We start from the raw sequence: 21,840 nt of genomic DNA on the forward strand, positions 1-21,840 counted from the left end.
GGACCAGAGCTGAAACACCTAAGTAACAATAATTTTTCAAAGCTAACATTGGCAGCCAGTCTTTGTTGAGCGGGTCCGATGTGCCCGGCACTGTTCTAAGCGACCGGCCGGTACCCGCTCCTGTAAACGTCACAGCAAATTTTCAGGTGAGGAAACAGAGGCTGCTCCGGCTCTAGCCTAAAGCCACTGTCCGCCAGGCGCGGGCGTTACCTCCGATCCACATTGCCCCACACTGGGCGCTATGGCCTGGGAGCCGCTGTCTGCCCTCCCCGCCACCTCACTCACCACCCCGCGCCCACGCTGGCCTGAAGATGTCCTGAGCTGAGCACAGGACCAAACATGTCCCGGCGTCACCCCGGCCCGGTGGCCCAGGAGGTGGCGCCCAAGGGGTGTCCTCGCGCTGGCGATCGATGGAGAACCCCGTTGCTGCCCAAGCTGACCTCGCCCGAGCTGCGGGCGGCGCGAGGTGCGGGGGGCGGCGGCTCGTGGTGGCAGGACCGCGACCCCGATCCCCGGGTGGGCTTCAGGAGCCCCGCTCAGCGCCTGCCCGCCCTGCACACCGTGACCCCGCCGGTGGCGCGGAAGTGCAAGGGGCTGAGGTCCCTGCTGCTGCCGCCCTTGCTCGTGGCCGGCGCGCCTCGGGGATCGCCGTCCCGGTGCCGCCCGCCTGCGGAGGTCCGGGCCCCGCGCAGGGGCGCGGCTGGGGAGGTCCCCGACTCCCTGGGCGCGCTCCTGGGTGAGCTCCTCCCCAGCAGGTTCCGGGAGTTCCTGCTGCAGCTGCGGGCCAAGTGTGCGGAGCTGCCCGAGCCGCAGAGTGAGGCCCCGCGGGGCCCAGGGACCGGGCGGGTCGTTTCCGGCGAGGGTGGCCCCGGGCCCTGGCCTCCCCCACCCTGGGGCTCGGAGGCTGCTGGCTGAAGTTAGCTGAGGATCTCGCCTAGTCCTCAGAACCCTCTCTGAGGGTCTACCATCGCCCCAGGGTCATAGAAGTAGAGGCCTCTGGGAAGCGTTGTCCCCAGCTCATGACTTCCTCCTCCCTTGGCTCTCAGAACCACAATCTGACTACCGGCGGCGTGTGTCAGAGCACTGCCGAGGGTCTCCCCAGTGTCCCAACTGCCCATTCCTCCCAGATCTGTGGTAAGTGCAGGGACCTTCCTGGTGGGGACAGGGTTGCCCTGGGTGCTTCTAGGGTGGGGCACCGTTCATGCCAGGCACGGATGGCCTATTTATTTGTCTTCAAGGGACCAATCACCACACTTGGAGGACAGTCTTAAGAGTTTCCTCTATCAGAAACCTACCCTAAGAGGTGATCGCTCCCAGTTCACCACGGTGAAAAAGACCAACCAGTGAGTCATAGGAGGGACAAGGATGGGGAGGAAGGGCAATTATTTTCCTCCCCTTATGTCGTCTGTCTTCCACCCATAGGTTATCCATTTATCCATCCATCTAGTAATCAGGTCTTCTACCAGCACATTCAGAATCTATTCATACATCCTCACATACATCTCATCCACAAACGAGGTCTTCTACAACTACTCATGAATCTCTCCATCCACCTGTCCACCCGTCCACCCACCCATGCACCCACCCAACCATCCACCCATCCATCACCCATCCATCCATCCATCCATCCATTAGTCATGAACCCACGACTCCATCCATCTATCCATTCAGCCAGTCTTCCACCTATTCACAAACAGCCTTTGTATCTATCTGTCCATGAATCCAATAACCAACCATCTATAAATCCTTCCATTCACTTGTAAATCCAGGACACTATCCATCCCTCATCTAGTGATAGAGCCATCCACAGATCTACATAATCATCCAGCTATCACGATTCAGTTCTATTCAGATTGTGTCATTAATCCATCCATGAGTCCATCCATCCATCTTCCCATCCCACCATCATTCATCCTTTTCTTCTTCCAACTTTTGTTAGGTTACTATGTATCAAATACTGGGGAAATAAAATAAAGGATGAGGTTAGGGGAGTCTGGGCTTTCCAGCTTCCTGGGGCCTAGATGCCAGAGCTCTTAATGGAGGGGATGGGGGGTAACCAGAAAGAATTTCCTGCAGGCTGAAGCAGGGGTGAAGAATACTGCCTGTGAGTTTAAACATAAAAACATAACATACATACCATCCCTTCTCATCCCATACCATGGCAGACAGTACTAATGGATCATAGCACATTTCTTTGCTGAGCCTCAGAACCCTTCCTGACACCCTTTCCTAGGTAGACACCACCTATGGATCAGGAGCAAGGACCAGAGTTGAGCACCTAGCTGTGTGTGAGATTCCCTGCTGGGCCCTGTGGGGACCCTGGGGTGCATTAAAACAGGCTCCAGCAGTCCTCCCTGGTGGAGAAGCCACGCTCTCGCGCTGGCAGGCAGAGCTGGGGAACTCCTTTGCCTGGCTCTGCAGCCAGCACAGAGCTGAGGTTCATAAGTAACGGTTGGCCAACAGGGTCCCAGGGCCTGTAGCCCTGTCACCTTCCAGCGTGACTCTTTGGTGGACCTATGCAAAGCACTCCCTCTGTGTCCGCATGAAGATGTGGTCAGACAAGTGGGCACAGGTGTAGAAACATGTATCTACATAACGTCTGATGTGGCATTTCTGAGTGACAGAGCCATGGGGGACCAAGCAGGCCCTCCTGTAGCCTTGCCCTTGAGGTTGAAATTGAACAACAATAAACGTAACAATTTTATCAGTTAGATAGAAACATAACGGATACTCTTTATTGAGCACAAATCCCACATGGCAGGTCTGTACTAGATGCTCTGTACTAGGCTCCACCCAGCTAATATGAGGGTGTTATTATTGTGCCTATGATATAGAATACATGATCAATAAAGCTTTTGCTGTACTGAGGTTTGAACTCAGGGCCTCACGCTTGTTAAGCAGGCACTCCACCATTTGAGCCACTCCATCAGCCCTTTTTTGTATGTTGGGTGTTTTCGAGACAGAGTCTCTCAAACTATTTGCCCGGGTTGGCTTTGAACCATGATCCTCCTTGATCTCTGCCTTCTGAGTAGCTAGGATTACAGGTGTGAGCCACCAGTGCTTGGAATACAGGATTTGACTTGGAATACAGGATTTGAAGTGGAAACTTGAGGGCAGTCTGCTGAGGGCCACTCTGCTGGGATGGGTGTGACTGAAGTGACCATGACCAGAACAGCTCCAGTTAGAAATGTTTACCCTCTGGAGACCCTAGACAGGCTGCCTTTGCAGTCCTCTTCATCTCACAACCGTGTCTAGTGGGTGCAGTGAGCTCTATTATACAGATAGGGAAACTGAGCCTCACAAGAGTCAACATTGAAACGTGGGACTGCCTGGCTCATGAGTACACATTCTTCTCCTGTCTGCTCCCTTGTTTGCTATGTGATGCTAACTCTGGATCAGGATGCAGAGTTTGGACCCACCCTTAACAAAAGTTTCAGTTTCCTCATCTGTAAAATGGGAATAATAATAGTGTTTTACAGGAGTTGCGTGGGCTTGGTGGGATGATGTGTGTCACAGGCTCGATCCACTGCCTGAAGGCAGGAAGCGTTTGGTGAAGGCCAGCTACTGTGACAGGTTAATCCCTGGGTTGGTCTGACAGATGAGATGAGTCTCACAGACGTGGGTTGTTAGGGTGGAGTAGGGCACTTCAGCCTCGGACCCTGCCCCTGCCTTCTCACCTCTCTTGGCAGGCTCTATAACACCCAGCCCCCCAAGATCAAGGCTGTGCTCATTCATAGCTCTGGGGAAGGCTCAGGGACCCGAAGGCGCTCTTACCCTTTTCGAGTGCGATTTGCTGACGAGACACTCCGGGACACAGCCCTCCGCTACTGGGAGCGCAACTGTGCAAGTAAGGGGACAGGATGGGGAACAGGGACTCCAGAAAATGCCAGCCTGGACTGTGGAGGGTAGAGGCTGAGCCTCTGGGTTTCCAGAGTGAAGGGCTGGCCGCTGACCTTGCCTGGCCAGAGGGTGTCAGGTGGGCTTCAAGGACCAAGTAGAGGGTCTGAGGTCCAGCAAAGGTGTCTGAAGTGTCATCAGGGAGCTGCCATAGCAGAGGCTCAGAAAACTGGCCACTCAGGCCTGTCCTCCACTGAAGTGTCTGCCCACTGTGCAGCTGGAATGCAGGGCCTCCCACCCCCTGGGCCTCCAGGGGCGGGAGAAGCCACCAGAAGCATCTTCCTACCATATTCTCCAAGGCAGAGCTCAGGGGTCAGGAAGAAGAGGCACCCAGAAAGTTCAGGAAGAGGAATCCTGCTCTCTCCTGGGGACGATTGGCACCAGCAAAGAAACTCGGTACCACTAGGTCCCAGTTCCCTGGCAGAATTTGCTCTGAGCTCTCGGGGATGGATGTCGTGGTGTCTTCTAGCAGCTTCCAGCAGGTGTTCTAACTGAGTGGCAGGAGGCAGGCAGGAAGAGACAGGAGTTCTTGCTCTGGTGAAACCGTAACCATGCTCCCTTATCCACATACGCAGCCTCTTCTCATCTCTGGACCCAGGGCCTCCCAGAGGCAACCCCTACAGCTATCTATTATGTACCTACTGTGTGCAGCTTCAGGAAATGGCTGCCCTGAAGCCTCACTGTGGGCAAAGCCCTACAATTCCAGGACCTCACAGACTCAGGAGGTACCCTTTGTACCTCCTTATTGTCACAAGAATTTATATACCAAAGCTGTACGTTTTGTTTTATTTAGGGGGGGCGTGGTATTGGGGATTGAACTCAGGGCCTCACACTTATTAGGCAGACACTATACCACTTGAGACATGCTCACAGTCCTTTTTGCTGTAGTTATTTTTAAAATAGAGTCTCAAGTTTTTGCCTGGCCTGAACCATACTCCTTCAATTTATGCCTTCTGTGTAGCTGGGATGACAGGCAGGTGGCTCCACGCCCAGCAATTGGTTGAGATAGTTTCACTAATTTTTCACCCTCACCTGGCTTTGAACCACGATCCTCCTGATCTCTGCTTCCTGGGTAGCTGGGATTACAGGCGTGAACCACAGTGCCCTGCATGAAGCTGTAACTTTTGCCCAACTTCTGGTTATTTGATCAATGGAAAAACCAAGGCAAAAGGACCTTGTGCATGTGACACAGAAGCCAGGGAGAGGACAGAGTGTCTGGAAATCCAAGGAACAGGCCACACCCAGGAGAAACAACTCATGCAAATGGACACTAGCCACAGGGGACTGTGGCCATTCCCCAGGGCACACAGGGGACATGGTGCCTGCACCTTCTCATCCTGAAAAAGCCAATGGGGAATTTGGGCTCCCTGACCTGCCCAAATGGCAGGAAGGGCTCCTGGCCCTGAGGCATCCCTACCTATATCCCCTCAGGAGTCTCTGTACCATCCCTGGGACTTCATGGTGGGCTGCCTGCAGGAAAGGGGGCCCACGTTGGGCTGAAGCAGGAGTATGGTATTGGGGGCACAGCGCGGGTAATAATGGCACAGACAGTCATGCAAGACAGTTTTAAAACCCAAGCCTTCTCTTGAGGCAGCTGAAAGGCACTGGGGAGCCCGGGGTTGCCATGGAGACAGGGCTCTGCCTGGCCTTGCCAGCCAGAGGGAGGAGGAGAGGGGGTATGCCCCCGCTCCGGGGCAGGGGCTTACTCATGCCCTCTCTCTTCCAGTCCAGCAGAACATCTTTAAGAACAAGCCCACCATCCTGCCAGACGTGCCAGTGACTGAGCGGGTGTTCAGGAACGTCGGGAAATGGCTGGAGAGTCTGCCCAAGGCCCTGTACCCCAGGCTCGAGGAGGCCGTGGCCAACAGCTCATGCTGGGACTACCCTGACCTGTGAGGCTTCTGGGAAGGGGATGGGCTCGTGAATCTTGCCAGGGCTCCTTGCCCTCAGATTACCCAGTCCAGGAGCTGGCTGACTGTGGTGCAAACTCTCAACAGCCCTGTCAACCATGGGGGGACCTGGGCCTGGGGGCCCATGAAGCCCATAGGTTCTTGTGTCCCCCAGGTCCACCCAGGAGCCAGAGGGCCACTTCTCTGAGGATGCCTCTATGAGCAGGAGCCTGCCCTTCATCCCCAGGCCTGCCACCCCCAGGCCACCAGGGAACCTCAAAACCTTCCTGGATACCAAAGATGACCTGGAGCAGGTGGGCACATCGCCTTGCTTCTGGGGCCACAACCTGGTGAGCACCATTAGCACCAGCCCCAGAGCAGGCCCTGCTAGGTGGGGAGGGGGGCCCTCCATCAGGGCTTGGTTACCATGGGGGCCTGCAGTGGGTGAGACTTGTGTCCCTATGTCTCTATCAGAGTGTGGCAGACAAGGGGCTGGGCTCTGGAACTGGCTTCCTCCTCTGGAGAACAGAGCTGCTTACAGAGTCCGCCCCCTCAGGCTGTCACCAGAGGTTGCTGCAGCCCAGTGGATCCTCCTTCTCACTCTAGGAGTCCTTCCTGCCCAGCTTGGTGCTACAGTCTGTCCTGAGGCGAAGTCATCCTAGGGGCTACCAGCTCCTCCTGCCTTCCACAAGCCCGTATCAGGCACAGAGGTGAATGCCAGGTGCACCAGCCCAGGGGACACTCAGAGCAGGCAATGAGGACAGTCTTCCCTCACTCCACGAATAAACCCACATCCCAGGTGGCTGGTATCTGCCACTAGGTCTCACAAAACAAGCCCTCCCACTGCCCAATTTGGGATCTCTAGGGGTTCCTGGCTTGGGGATAAAGGGGGTGGAATCACAGCTGGAATGAAGCTGAGGGTAAGGCAAGGTGTCGTCAGGGTACAGGACAGTGGGCAACCCTTCACTCAAACCTGGGGCCAAGCCTCGCCCATCTACACCAGCCCATACCTGAAGTAGACACCTACCCGGATCCTGGAGGTAGAGGCCCCCACCCAAGCCTCTGTCTTTGGTGCTAAAGGCTGCTCTGCTGACCCTCCCTCTATGGAGCAAGGGCGTCCAGGTCCCAGCCCAGGCAGGGAGTCCTGTGTGTACACAAAGGCTAGCTGTCTGCATTTTCCAGCTGGTTTGATCCATCTGGTCCACAGAGGGCAAGCGTTTGGGTGGAATGGGGTCCACATCAGGAAGTGGCAAAAGACAAGGTGACAGGTAGGCAAAGCTGGGGCTTCTGACCCCCATACACCTGTGTGCCAGTTTTGGACCTGTCACACCTGTGTTCCAACACTGGACAGACCTAGGGCCTCTTCCTCTTCTATCCTTGAAGCTGCCCTTTGCCTCCATCCCCGGATCACTGCCCCAGGACCCAGGGCCTCATCACCTCTCCTGGCTGGTGGGGAAGCAGCGTGGAGTCCCCAGGGCACCTTGTTTCACAGCAGAGGAACGTGTTACTAGAGTGAGATTTGGGGTGGGCGACGTTGGGGTCCCATATGTCGTGGATGGTAGAGGCCTTTTTTTGGAGAGACGCCCTAGCTCCAGAAGAAAGGCGGTGAGTAAGATCTGGATCCGGTTTGGCCAAACCCTGCGGGGAAGTGGGGGACAGCGTGGCAGCGACCCGCCGTGGCGAGCAGGATTTAGTCCCGGGATGGTCTCTACCCGCCGCCCTTTCGGGATTTTCACGCTCAGCCCGTGGATCCAGGCTGTTTGCTTCTCGGACGGGCTGCGGCTCCTCCCGGTGGCCTTGAGCAGCCACCCCGCGCGCTCCGCGCCTCAGTTTCCCCGTCGGGCTGCGGGCTGTAGCGCCGCGCCGCGTCCACGCGGGGGCAGTGTTGGCCTGGCTTTGGCGCCGCGCGGCGTGGCCGAAACTTCTCAGCCTGGCTCTCCGGGTGGGAAACTTTTCCCCTCGCGAGGCGCTGGCGCTCCGGCCGCGTCCCCTCCCGCCATCGCGTCCCCTCCCGCCGCCGCCGCGCTGCGGGCCCGGCGCACCCTGCCCCGCTGCACCTGCCCGGCGGCGGCGCGTGATCCGCCACCTGCTCCCTCCGAGTCTGGAGGACGCGGGAGGCGGGCACGGGGGACACGGCACCGCGCCCCCACGCGGAGAGGCACGGGCGTGCCGCACGCCCGGACACACGCGCACACGCACACGCACACCCCCAGTCCAATCAGGCACACACACAAGTACGTGCACAGACACTGGGACACAGGTACACGCACAAATGCAAATGCAGGTGCAGACACACGGGTGCAGATGCAGGTGCACACACGTCACAGAGAGACCCCCCGCATGGAGCACGCTACGGTCATTACATCAGGGAGGCCCACAACACACACACAGTGGACACAGACGTTCAGAGGCAGGGTACAAAGCGGCCCAGCACTGCTCTCAGATACCCCATCACAAACACCCCATACAGACACACACCACGCACTGAAGCGCATACCTCCAACACAGGGCCTTTCGGGGGCCCCGCCCCCATGTTATGGGATCCCCAGTTAAGAGACCACAGGTGCCTGGCTGCCCCCCAGAGGTGCTGTCTGTCCACAACCACTGTGACCTACTGCAAGCACAGCCTGAACTTAGGGTGACCAAGAAGGACCAAGAGACCTCCCTCTCTCACCTCTCCTGGTGGTGGCTCTGGTCCCCTTCCCAGAGTCCCCTCTGGCCTTTTCACTGGCAGGTGCCTGGCTGCCCTGGGCTCCTGCAGCAGTGTGCCTGGAAAGCCAGAAACCCCTGCCCTCCAACCTCAGATCACCTTAGCTGCTGGAGATCCCCCCACAGAAGAGATCCTCCTCTGCCCCAAGGAGCTCAGCTCTGTGGAGGGAGGGAGGTGGTCTGTCCTTGTCACAGAGAAGCAGTGGGGTGCGAGGAGCTGGGGGACCCTGCTCCTTTCTGGAAAACATTTCCCACAGGGCCTCTGGGCCTTGCACGGTGACTCCTCAGCCCCGGAGGTGAGGGGGTCTCACTGAGCTGGGCTGAGTGTGCGGTGGAACCAGGACCAGTCCCAGGGTGTCCTGTACCGAACCCCCAGACACACAAAGGTTCCTTGGAAGCCACTCAAGAGAACTGTTTGCTAGGGGAACCGAGGTCCAGCTCCGTTTCAAGGTCACAAGGTCCTTAATTGCTGGAGTCAGCATCCAAGCTCAGCTCCTGGCCACTGCAGTCAGTGCCATGGTCCCCTCTGTCCAGGGTGGGTGGGGAGGCTCGGGGACCCTCCAGACGCATCCGGGGTACTTGGCAGGCAGGCAGGGAGTGTGCAAGGCCAAGGAGAAAGGAGGATTTACCTAGAGAAAGTGGAATCTGGGGGGATGTGGAGCCGGCAAGCTGAACGGCGGGAATGGAGGAAGCAGGACTCCAACAGGAAGCCACTGGGCCCTGCTGAGTCCAGTTAGGGGTCTGGGGGAGAGGCAGGAGGAGCACTGGGGAGCCATGGAAGGTATGGCACTCCAGTGAAGCGGCCCCCAGGTGCAGCTCCAGGGACATGAGCTGCCATGGGTCACTGTCTTTCTGCTGGAGGTTCATGGAGCTTGTCATGGGCTGAATGTTTGGGTCCCCCAAACTCCTATGTTGGAGCCCTCATCCCATGTGAAGCCTTTGGGAGCAGATGAGATCATGAAGTGGCCCAAGGGGCAGCCATCCCTCCTTCCACCAAACAAGGGACTCGGCAGGGGCCTCCCTAGAACCTGGCTGTGGGACCCTGACCGTGGACATCAGGCAGCAGATGATAAAACATAAGTTTTGCCGTTTCTAAGCTGCCCAGTCTGTGGGACTTTGTTACAATTAGAAGGAAGGGACAAGGACAAGAACCACTGTGGCCACACACATGGGCACTGGGACAGCCAGCTGCCCTCGGAGTCTGCAGTCCAGTGGGGGACATAGGCTGAAATAGGCAATTCCAGGATGCAGTGACCAGTGCTGTGTGGGAAGCCCAGGACTTTGGGGACACTCCCTGCCTGTGTGGCCTTTGACAGCCGCAGGGTGCATGGTCAGAACTGGGTGGGCAGGGAGGCCAGCCTGGGTCCTGTAGCAAGGCTAGGGGTTATGGTTCTGTGCAGAACCAAGGGAAGCCAGAGCACAGGACAAGGTGGGCTGGGGGAGGAGGCTGGTGTTCCCCTAGCCAAAGAAGACACACTCAACAAGCTCCCCTCCCCTGATCTGCTTCTCATCACCTCCCAGATGTGCCCGAGTGACTGCCAGGGGGTGTGCACCTTCCAGGAACTCCTTCTGGGGTCAAACCCCTCTGTGGAGACTGCTGCGCTGCCTCCTCCAGGCAGCCTCACAGGCCTCAACCTACCCCATAAACAGCTCTGGTGAACAGGGAGACAAGTGGTGGTCACTGTACTATTTGAGCTCATTGAAGCCAGCCATGGGTGCTAGGCAGAGTCCAAGCCAGAAGCAAGGATTAGAAACCACCTCCTGCCCCCACCACCCTGGGCTAGGCCAACCTCTCCAGGGCTCAGGAGCTCTCCTGAACCTTGAGACTTGGGCCCCCAGAGCACTTCTAACCCAGCCCACAGCCAGCCTTTCCCATCTCCATGGTGTTAATTAGGGTGACCAGGAACCTGCCAGGATGGACCTGGGCTTGTCACAGGAAATCACCAACGTAGCCATACCTAACACTCCTGAGCAAGCCCTGTGTGCAGGCATAGAGGGCGGCTTACCCTGAAACAAGGATAGGATTCTGGGAGGCAGGTATTAGCCCTGCACATGAAGAAACCGAACACAGAGAGGTTAAGTGACTGCACCAGGGTTGCACAGCTGGGCTCCAAATGAGAAACTGGTTAAGAACTGTGCCTGGAAAGGCAGCTGCGGAGGGAAACACAGAGCTGCTGACTCCTGAGACTGGGCTTCCTCCTTCATGAAGTCAGCCCAGATATCCTTTAGCCCAGAAGGCAAGGCCCCAGAGGGCAAGGTCGTGACCTGTGCGTCCAGCTGGCTTTGCTGGCAAATCCTGCCCACACCTGGGGGCATTCCTTCATTGCCCATTCCTTCCAGAGACATATATCGAGAGTCCACTGTGTCTGGGCTCCAGGCTGGGCCCTGGGAGCAGCACAGAGAGTGATGGGTTCCTGCTTTGGGGAACACGCATTCTGGTGGGGGATGACAGCAAGCCATGGCCTTTGTCCTGCCTGACCCTGAAGCCTTGTCCTGGGTCCTCAGATGTCACAGGGGCCCTCCCTGGGTGGTGCCCAGCAGGCAGGCAGGCAAGACCATCAAGGTCTTCAACACACTTTACAACCCCCTCTGTCTACTCACTGACACACACATGCACACACACACGCACATGCATGCACACTCACACACATGCACGCACACAGCACTGGGAAGCACAAACAAAATGGGGAGAGCCCCGCCCAGCCTCCTGTGCCCACTGGGTAACCCCGTTTCCCAACGTCTTCCAGGGCTGATTGCTCTCCTATGAGGAAGGCTATTCATGCTGATTTCACAGGAGTCCTGTGTCTTACACACTCACTTCACCATCACCATCTAACCACTGTAAAAGCGCTTTCAAGGTCACCGAATTGTGCCTCCTCCACAGCCTCTCCTGTCTTAATTGCGAGGGCTGCCGTTGAGGAAGTGGCCATTCCACACGAGGCCCAGAGAGGTGGGACCACTGTTCCGGGGCCACACGGCCGAATCCACACTGGAATCACCAAGTAGCATTGCCTCCGAGGAGCAGGCCCCTGTGCCCACCAGGGCGTGCCCCAACATGCTCACCACCCCCTCGATGCCGGGTGGGGAAGCCCACCCCTGTACACTTCAGTGGATGAGATTTGGGCAACGGACCAAACAAGGCTGACAGAGCCACCAGGATAGAGCTGGCCAGGAGGGCAGGGCTGGGCAGGGGTGGGTGTCTAGTCCTGAAGCCCCAGCTGTGCTGGGCTAGAGCTCCTGGAACCAGGGCCTGTCTGATCGCCAGGGAGAGCTGACATCAGCTGGCTGGCTGTGCCTGGGGCTGCAGTTGGTTGGTTGGTTGGTTCTGCCTCTGGGCTCAAGGCATTGGTTTTATTGTGTGTTGTTTATTCAAAGCTCCACTTTGAAATCTCTCCTCTCTCTAGCCCAGAGCAGGGAGAAGGTTTCGATATAACAGGGTGGTGGTGTCTCAGCCTTAAAAAATAGAGACCCCCCAGGGGGCCAGTGGTACAGCTCAGGGGTGGAGTACTTGCCTGGCATGCCAGGGACAGGGTATCCCTGGGCTTGTGTGGCCCCCGTGTGTGGGTAACTGTGGCGGGTCTGCTGAGCAGCCCAGAACCCACCTGCCTTAGTCAGCCTGGGCAGGTGACAGGCAGTCCTCCAATATCTTATGAAGACCAGGCCTTCACAGTGCTGAGGAGGCTGTAACTGGGGATCAGGACTGGTCCAGAAAAGTGCCACCCCATACTTCTCAGTCAATTTCAGGAGTTTTGGGGACCACCTGAGCCCTCTCCACAAAGAGTCTCAGTCTGCCTTTGGGAGTCACAGTCACAGTAGCTAAAATTGAGCACTGCTCTGCTTCAGGCACTTGGCAGTGACATTTCTTGGATTAACTCATGTACTTGCTACAACTGAGGCCCAGAGAGGTCGGACCACTCACCTGAGGTCACACAACCCAGAAGTGGTAAAGCCAGGATCCAAGCCCAGTCAGTCTGGTCCAGCCTGCACTGCTAAACACATACCCACACCCTCCCCCCCCACCCACACTCTGTGCATGGCCCCTGGCCCCCTGGAGAAAACCTGAGGAAGACTTGGGTTAAGCACCTAGGCTGGGAGATGGCGGGGCTGGTGACGGAAGTCCAATCCTTTGTGAGAATCAGGTGAGATCTCCCACTGCAGATCCCTTGACACAGGGCCAGCCAGGGGGGAGGGGCTGATATTGTTGTGAGGGAAGTGACAGACAGTGGGGTCCCTCACCAGGGCTCTAAGCCCCCTCCCTCCCTCCTGTGGCTTCATTCCTCCTTCCTACACCCTTGTCCTCTGCCTCCTCCCCTTCCCTCCCTCCTTTCTCTCCTTCCCTTTTCTTCTCCCTCTCATCCTCCTCTCTCCTCTTCTTCCCTCCCTCTCTTCTCCCTCTTCTTCTTTCTCCCCCTTTCCTCCTCTCTCTGCTCCCTCTTCCTCACAGACAGGGATGATGTGTGTAACCCCATAACCAGTTGTCCCCACTCCCTCTGGGAGGAACAGCCCAACCCTGTCCAAGGTGCCTTCTAGGAGATAAGCATTGGAGAGAGCCGGGTCCTATGGGGGGGGGGTCCACTACAGGACATAGGAACCCTTGGCTGGGCCCACTGGCCAGGCCAAGCTGCCGCCACTGTCCCCTCTTCCCCTGCGCAGGGATTTCCAGCGTTTGTGGAGTTAAGACCCTAATGCAATCTTCCAACAGCCTTCAGTGATTTAACAGGCCTTGAGGAGAACCTAACTTGCAAATTTCCCCTTTGGTCTCCTTCCTTTGGCTGTTAGCTCCATGGAGCTGGGTCTCCAGCAGGACTGGAGGCTGCTCCCCACCCTCAGGCTCCCGGGTCAGGCTGCCAGGATGTGGCTACGATGTGGGGTACCCCGATCGGGGTCGCTGCAGGCTCAACTCCTGGCTGGCAGCTTGCAGCTCTGGCTGGCTGTTCCCCTGGCCCCAGCAGGCACCCTCTGGGCAGGCTCCTTCTAGCCCCAAGGTCCTCTGTGTTCTCCCTCCTCCCCTCTCTGGAGGCTCCCTGGGGCCTCTGCACCAGCTTCCCCTTTACCTGGAAAGCCCTGCCTCAACTCCACTGACTCCTACTTAATATCAGGTCTGACAGGTCACCTCCTTCAGGAAGCCCCTCCAAGTGGAGCCAGGTGCTTCTGGCTGTTGCGTGGCACTTTACCATGCTCAGAACTCAAGGACCACTCTCAGCTGACCTTTGCTGGGCAAGGGGTGGGTCCTGTCTGGCTGGGGGCATCTCCCTGCTGCACCCTGGGCCTCAGTTTCCATGCCTGTAAGGCTGGGGTAGGTCCCACACCGCGCTTGCTGTCTGATGATCCTCCCATGATCCCTCAGGGTCTCTGGCAAGGATCACACTCATTTCACGGTATTTGACTTCCTTGATTATCTGATTTTCCAGGGAGGAATTTGAAATCTCTGGGCTGGGGTGGCATTGCTGGGTACCTGGGCACCCGTCCATCCCACCAGCCTGGGTGCACCTGGTACCTTGAGGGAGGCCCATAGAAACTGCCCTCTGGGGCAGAAATCTGAGAAGACTGTACCCCATTAGGAGAAAGTGCTGCTGTCTTTGACTAAAGCTATAAAATTGAGCAGGTGGGGAGGCTCAGGAGCCAGAGGAACTGGGTTCAAATTCTGACTCAGTCACTTCTGGAGGAAGTACTGGGTTTTGAACTCAGGCACTTGCTCTTGCTAGGCAGGCACTCTACCAGTTGAGCCACACACCCCCCACACACACCAATCTTTTTGCTTTAGTTATTTTTAGATAGAGTCCTACATTTTTGTTTTTAAACCTGGGGTGGGCTTGGACGTTGATTCTCATACCTCTGCTCCTAATTAACTGAGATTATAGATGTATACCACCATGCCTGGCTTGGTTGTTAAGTTGGGGATCTCTGGAACTTTTTTTGCCTGGGCTGGCCTTGACCTTCAATCCTCCCAATCACCACCTCTTGCGTACCTGAGGTTACAGATGCCACCATGCCCCAGCTTTCCTCATTCACTTGTGTGCTGCAATCTGTCACCTGTGTAATGGGCATAATACACCTGGGGTCTGTATGGACTGGGCTGGTTCCCTGGATGGCCCTGGTGTATGGTAAGCACCTTGAGGGTCAGGGGCCCTGCTCCCTCAAAGAGGCCACAGCTAAGCCTGAAGTCTCTGGGGACAAAACCCCCCAGTACTATACTTACCCAGCTGTGTGACTACCCAGTGCCTCAGTTTTCCCATCTGTACACTGGGAATGATGTGTGCACTTGCCTCTTAGGGTGGCCCCAGCACTCAGTGTTTCCAGTGTGTGCTTTTATTATTCCCAGCTCAGTATCACAGCACCATTGTATTGCAAACAACAAGGCCACAGATCAGAGGGAAGCACCCAGGGTATCCTCCTAGGGACCTGGACCATCCCACTTTCCCTCCTGGCTGTGTGACCTGGGGTAGGCTGCTCACTCACCTATGTACAGGGCACAGTGAGGTTGACAGGGACAGTGCTGGGGGACATTTTACACCTCGACAGGGAGAGGTCAGGATCAGTATCCTTGTCCCTAACCTTCTAGGGAGCTGAGGCCCAGGGAGGGAGACAGTGACAAGGATCACCCATGGGTTGGAGGCTGTGTGACCAGGAAGTAGTAAGGTGAGCCCAGATTCCATGCTTGTATCTCAGCAGTCCAAAGACCCCGGGAAGGGCTTGCCAGGAGGGAGGCGGAGACCCAGAGACAGGCAGCAGCTGGCCCGAGGACACACAGCTGCAGCAGCTGTGGCTGCCCCTCCCTGGGTCTGCACAGACTTGCCCTAGCAGGCTGTGCGGGGCTCCTGGGGATCTGGGGTGGAGGGAGGGGATGAAAGGGGAAACGCCAAGCTTCCGCAATCAGATCAGGCTGGGCGGTGGCTTTGAAGTCTGCACCCGCTGCCCTGGCTGGTAGGGCTGCTGGGGACTCCCAGGTGACATGAAAGGGCCAGGCCCAAGAAGGCCCAGGAGAGGAGAAGGGAGGAAGAGAGAAGGGTTGGGCTCTGCACCCTCCCCTGGGACCCAAGGGCACCCCAGGAACAGGAAACTGGTGATCTTGGCCTTCAAGGCTCTGCCACTGCCATCTGTTCCCTTTTTCCTGCTGCCTCTGTGGTCCCAGATACAGTCACATCTTGGCCCTCACATATGCTGTTCCATCTGCCAGAGACTCCTTTCCATCATTCCCTCACAGATCCTGGGTGTGGCTCCTTTGTGGGGGTAGGGGAAACCTCTTCCTGGTATCCTCCTCTCTGGCCTGGCCTCAGCGACCCCCAGGGCTGCCAACACTAGGAATCCTTGCTAGTCCCCAATCCAGAGGTCCTGGAGGGTGTCCTGCAGGCCCAGCATGGCAGCTGGGGGGTGGCGCTCAGGAGAGCACTGAGGGTAGCAGGTCAGAGGGAGCAGCTGAGCAAGTCCAGGACCCTAGTACAGCAGCCAGCACCTTGTGCCTTACCCACAGGTCACATTGTGTCCCCTCACCTCTCCCTGCTCCTCAGATTGTAAAGCAGGGTCACCCTTCCTGTCTCCAGCCTGGTCTTGCCCTCACCGAAGCTACCTGGGCCAGGCTCCACCACTGACATCTCAGAGAGCCCCAGAGTCCCAGGTCCATGATGCCTTGGACACCTTTGGCCACCCTTCACCATCCTGGGCTGTCCCAGGACCCCAGAGCTATAGGCTAGGACAGTTTAGTTTCAAATACAAGAGGAGGATACTGAGGCCCAGAAAAGTCAGGGTGCCATAACTGGTGGACTGAGGTCAGTGCTGGCCCTCTGACCCTGGGATCCAAGAGAAAGGAGCCCCACCAGGCCAGATTCCAACCTAGGACGCTATTCCACCAGGGCCTCCTGAGGGCCCAGCAGCCCAGTGCTATTCATGAATCCCTGAGAGGGACTTCAGTTTGGGTTGTTTTGTTTTTGCATTACTGTGGACTGAACTCATGGCCTCAGCAGGCACTCTATCACTTGAGCCACACTCCCAGTCGTTTTGCTTTAGTTATTTTTCAGATGGGTCTTGAGCTTTTGCCAGGGCCAGATTCAGACAGTGATTCTCCTATCTCTGCCTCTTGAGTAGCTGGGATTACAGACATGTGCCACCATGCCTGGCTCCCTAGGGGGTTCAGTATATTAAACCCAAATGCAAAGTGGCCTTGGGGCCCAGGGGAGGTCTCGGTGTCCCTCCCAGGAACATGTTCCAATGTGCACACACAATCCAGGGCTAGGTCTACAGCCCTCAAAGGGCCCTCTCGTGCCTGCCCTGGAGAGAGAGGGCAGACATGGAGGAAGGGCTGGCAGTGTGGCTAGGTTACCTGCAGGTGGGTCAGACAGACATGAGGTTCAGCCTCCCTCCCTGCCAACTCTGACTTTTCTCCCTGGGATCTGTCTGCAGCTTCTGCCACCTCTCCCCACCTTCCCTACCCCCCACTGCCAGGGTCAGCAGGTGAAGGGAGGGGTGTGGAGGACTCTCAAGGAGACAAGGCTTCCTGGCCCAACTTCTCTGCCTGTTTTCTTCTACTTCCTGGAGGGCTGGACAGACTCTTCTCCTTTTGTCTACTAGCTATGTTTCCTGAGCACTGGATATGAGCCAGGCCTGTGTTAAATGCTGCAGGTCATCTGTCCTTTGTGGTCTGGACAGACCCACATCCGGCAAGGGAAACAGACTCATAAATATGAGCATGCGTACAGGCTACAGCTACCCTATACAGGCTACTCAGAGAAAAGGCCCCACCCAGGCACAGACAGCAGGGAAGGCTTCCTGGAGGAGCTGGCCCTCTGAGTTGAAAAGACTGAAGAGGGCCAGTGAGAGGTGGGCAGTGGCTCAGTGTGTGCTGCTGGTTGGACCCCAGGAGAGGAGAGGGAGGGAGGGCTTGTGAGGGGGGAGCGGACTAGTGTAGAGGCAGCCGGGGCAATGGATCTGGGCAGAGCCCTAGTGAGCAGGGCTTGCCTGAGCAGGAGCCCATGGAATCCAGCCAGGATCCTCCTTGGTGGAGGGAACTCCCAGGTGGGCTCCAGATCCCCTGGGGTGGGTGGGCCAGCCCAGAGTGAGGGAGCAGAAAGGGACATCATAACCCCTACAATCCACTCCTTCCCACTCACTGCCTTGGGTCCCCATGCTGAGAACTTCCCAATCCTCCCGGGCACCGGGCCTTCAGGAATTTCTGCATATTTTATATATGGCTTCTGAAACAGTGGTTGCTCATGAATGTCTACCACTTGCTATGCACCTGGGTTGAGGGCAGTGGCTTTTCTAGGTTCCACAGCGGGAGTGGGCGAGGAGCTCAGGACCTGACTGTAATTCTGTGCTCTGAGGCAGAGCTGGGCACCCCTCGGGGCTCCTGGCTAGACAGGAGTCCTTTGCAGGGCTCTTCTCTGCTCCCCCCACCTGGTAGAGCTCAGTGGGCTGTCTCCTCCTGTAGACTATGGACTGTCCTCCTCTGGAGGTCAGCAATTCTCCCCTCCCCAGCATGTCATTCATTGCATTGTTTCACTGTCTTTCTAGCTCTTTTCACAACTGTAGTTCTTTCCTTTCCTTTCTTTTTTTTTGTCTTTTCTTTTCTTGGGGTTTGAACTCGGGGCTACACACGTCCTAGGCAGGTGCTTTACCACTTGAGCCACTCTTCAGGCCCCAATTATTTCTTTCTTGCCTGGCTTTATTTGCATGGTTTTATTTCTCTCTTCAGTCCATCTGAAGTCCCTGAAGGAAAGGATTGCATCTTGCTCCTGGCTGTGCCCCTGTCACCAACAACTCAGTGTTGCTCCCAATAGCGCAGACCTCAAATAGCAGTGCTCCTTTTTTCTTTTTTGCAGTACTGGGGATCAAACTCAGGGCCTCACACATTCTAAGAAAGCGCTGTACCGCTGACCTGCACCCTCAGGCACGAACAGTGGTTTGAGCAAGGACCGCTCGAGCTGGGGGTGTAGATCAGAGACACAGCACCTGTCTGGCATGCACAAGGCCCTGGGTTCCATCCCCAGTACTGGAAATAACACAAACAGAAACAAACAAGCAGGCAAACACAAACGTGAAAAGCTTTTTTCTTCCTTATGCAAACACAGGCAGTCCAGGGTTAGGTGTGGAGCATCACGGCCCTTGGGGACCTGGGCTCCTACTGTCTTGTTTGTTACCTCTGCCACCCTCAATACGCATGGCTTCAACCTCACAGCACAGAATGGCTGCACCAGCCTCTACGCTTACATCTGGTCAGCAGACAGGAGAAAACAGGGAAAAGGTGTTGCTGTTTTCTTTTAAAGAAAAATCCCAGAAAGCGGTACAAACCACTTCTGTTGATATCCGATTGGCCAGATCTTGGTCACATGGGCATACCAAGCTGCAAGGGAAGCTGGGAAATGTAGTCTCTAAGCCAGGCAGCCATACACCCAGCTGAGGTTTGGGGGATGCGGTTTTTATAGAAGAGAAGCAAGAAGACAGCAGCCTATGTCACAGCTCATAACAGCAGTAACAGCTGATACGTAGTTAAACACCTTACTTTGCAGCCAGTCTTTTGCTGTGGTTTGGTTTGGTTTGGTTTGGGAGCCGCACCCCCAGCCACATTTCCCCCTCCCCCGTACCCTCAAAGCAGAGAAGCTAAGGAACGCCATTGGTCATACCATCTGCCCAAAGCCACCCAGCTGATAAATAAATGACTTGAGGCCACCTGGTTCCAGGACAGGCACTTCTGTGGTTCCCTTTTACACTGTAGAATGAATAACAGTCCTGGCTGTTTACTCTCGTCTCCATGTACCCCAAAACTGGACTGTGTTCCCTGCAGTGTGGTATCCTCCCTGTTCCCCCTTAGGAAGCCCAGGGTCTGGCCTGCCCTAGAGGACTCAAGCCAGCTCCTGGATGGGGTGCAGGCTGCGCTGCAGGGAGGAGGAGGGGCAGTTGTGATGGAGGCTCATGGTGATGCAGAACTGGGTGGCCTCACCAAGACTCCTACAGAGCCCCTGTCTGGTCCTCGAGAAGCTGGCCAGCCAGCGTTTCTCCTCCCAGGGGCAGTGGCTGCTTCTCCCTTAGGTCTCTTCCTCCACAGTCTGGGTTTGGTGCCACAGGGCTGGAAGGACCTGGCCTCCAGCCTGTGACACCAGCCTGCAAGGAGAGAGGCCCGGACAGTGCTCTTTCCACTTGGTTCTGGTGCAAATTCTGGTCGCCCTCCTGCCAGGCCCCAACTGATTCAGAAGCATAGGGTCCTGCTTGTAGTCTGTGTAGCCAATGTCCCTAGCTTTTCTATGAAGCTGGGGACATCACGACCTTTTCTTTGTCATAGACCACTGAGACACCCTTATCCCCTGTCTTGTTTGTAAACGTGTAACAAATGTGATTCGAAATACAGGATATTTTTCTTTTTTTCTTTTTAGTGGGCCTGGAGTTTGAACTCAGGGCTTTACCCTTACAAAGCAAGTGTTCTATCACTTGAGCCACACCTCCAGTCCATTTTGTTCTGGTTATTATTTATTTGTTTGTTGGTGGTGGCACTGGGGTTTGAACTCAGGGCCTCATACTTGCTAAGCAGGCTGTCTTACTACTTAAGCTATTCCACCTAGACTCTTCTCTGGTTATTTTGGAGATGGGGTCTCACAAACTACCTGTCTTGAATGGCCTGGAACTGACATCCTCCTGATTTCAGCATCCCATGTAGCTAGGGTTACAGGTGTGGGCCACCAGTTGTGATATTTTTGAAAAAAACATGTTTGTCAGCTGGGCACAGTGGTACATGCCTGTAATTCCAGCACTCAGGAAGATAAGGCAGGAGGATGAATTTTCAGGCCAGCCTAGACTACGTAGTGAGAACTTGCCTCAAACAAACAAAAGCTAAAAAAAATTCACCTTTGTGATGTAACAACAAAGGCGCCTCTTTATTAAGTGCTAACAAGATCCAGCAGCAGGTCTACAATAAAGGAGTGATAAGTGAGATTTTGAGAGATCGGCACCAACTTTGATGCAGTTCGAAGTTCTCTGTGGTTTCTACTGGGATCAAAGCCACACGGACCACTGGCTCCTGGGCTCGCCCTGTGATCCTCACTGAAGGAAGGCTAAAGCGTAGCTAGATGTTAGTGACAATGGAGAGAGACTCCTCCTTCAAGTTCAAGAATGCACTGAATTCTATCCATGGCCTATCCCAAGTAAGGACACCCGCTCTACTGCAGTAACTGGGGTGCAGACCTTCTGCCCACCAAGCAAGGAGCTCTGGGGAGGCAGGAGAGGGAGGTTGAGGGGAGGAGCCAGTAGCTTAGTGGGAGCAGGAGATGACATGCAGACATCCAACAGAGAGGGAGAAACGACCTCCAAATCTCCATGTCTTGTAACCGCACAGGTAGATCTGCTTCCTTGCATTGGGTGTCTGCGGAGCTAAAAGAGGGCAGCCGCTCTACTTTGGGTCCCTTCTCTGCAGGGCTGTGGAGAGGAAGCCCTGTGTCTGCCTGTGGTACAGGTTTGTCTCAGGCATCCTGAGCTGTTCTTAATCTCAGCACATGCCCAGCAAGTTGCACTTAACCCCCAGGGGTGCAGTGGAGTGTGAGGCTGCCGTGGGTGGCCAGGAAGTTCCAGCTCCCTAGAAGTGCCCTGGTCCCACAGCATGGAGTCCTCGCCCCTTGTCCCCTGGGAGGGTGGTCCAGAGTCTGGGGCCCAAACCATCGGCTCTGGCACCAATTGAGTGTAGGGGCATCCACACAGGACTCAGGGGTTCTAAGTGCCCACTGTCACTGCATCCTTGGGCCAGTCCTTGCTTGTGGCAGGGAGTGGGGGCCCTCAGATCAGGGCCCAGAGAGCCCAAGGCCCCAAGGACCATCTGATGCCTTCCCAGGAAGCCTGAGGTGTGCTCCTCCCTATCCTCTCTGAAGTGACAGGGCAAGTGGCCCTGCTATGATTTGGGGATGGTCTCACTCTGCCCCCAAAAGCTCATGTGCTAGAAATTCAGTTCCCAAGGTAGTGGTTAAGAGGCGGAGCCTAGTGGGAGGCACTTAGGTCATTGTCACCACCATCCTCAGTGAGTTCCAAACAGTTCCAGGCCCCAGTTATTTATTTCCCTTACAAGTAGGCTGTTTTAAAAAAGAAGCAAGGCTGGCCCAGTCTTTCCTGCTTCCTTTCTCACTGTGTGGTCTCTTCCATGAGTGCTCCTGGCCCTCACCAGAGGCCAAACAGGTAGGCTGCCTGATTTTGAACCTTTGGTTCTGAACCTAAACCTCTTTTCTTTAGAAAGTACCCAGCCGCAGGACTTTTGTTACAGCCACAGAAAGCAGACTAATATAGGCCCCATCCCTGTCCTGGGCAGTGTCTGGGGCTGGGAAGGAAGATGTGGGAGATGACTGAGTTGCTCCCAGGAGGTCACAGTCAGGCTGGA

The 21,840-nt window shown here is 56.0% G+C and overlaps 1 protein-coding gene across 1 annotated transcript; it reads left to right on the forward strand.

Moving 5' to 3' along the window:
- Nucleotides 1-339: 339 nt before the first annotated feature.
- On the forward strand, nucleotides 340-6,500 carry C13H9orf50 (chromosome 13 C9orf50 homolog). Its single transcript, XM_074052665.1, has 7 exons — nucleotides 340-814; nucleotides 1,047-1,134; nucleotides 1,239-1,343; nucleotides 3,687-3,847; nucleotides 5,624-5,789; nucleotides 5,962-6,136; nucleotides 6,393-6,500. Exons 1-7 carry the CDS (start codon nucleotides 340-342, stop codon nucleotides 6,498-6,500), a joined length of 1,278 nt encoding a protein of 425 aa, XP_073908766.1.
- The last annotated feature ends 15,340 nt before the right edge of the window (nucleotides 6,501-21,840 follow it).

Source organism: Castor canadensis, chromosome 13 (genome assembly GCF_047511655.1).
Source record: "Castor canadensis chromosome 13, mCasCan1.hap1v2, whole genome shotgun sequence".
Lineage (NCBI taxonomy): Eukaryota > Metazoa > Chordata > Mammalia > Rodentia > Castoridae > Castor > Castor canadensis.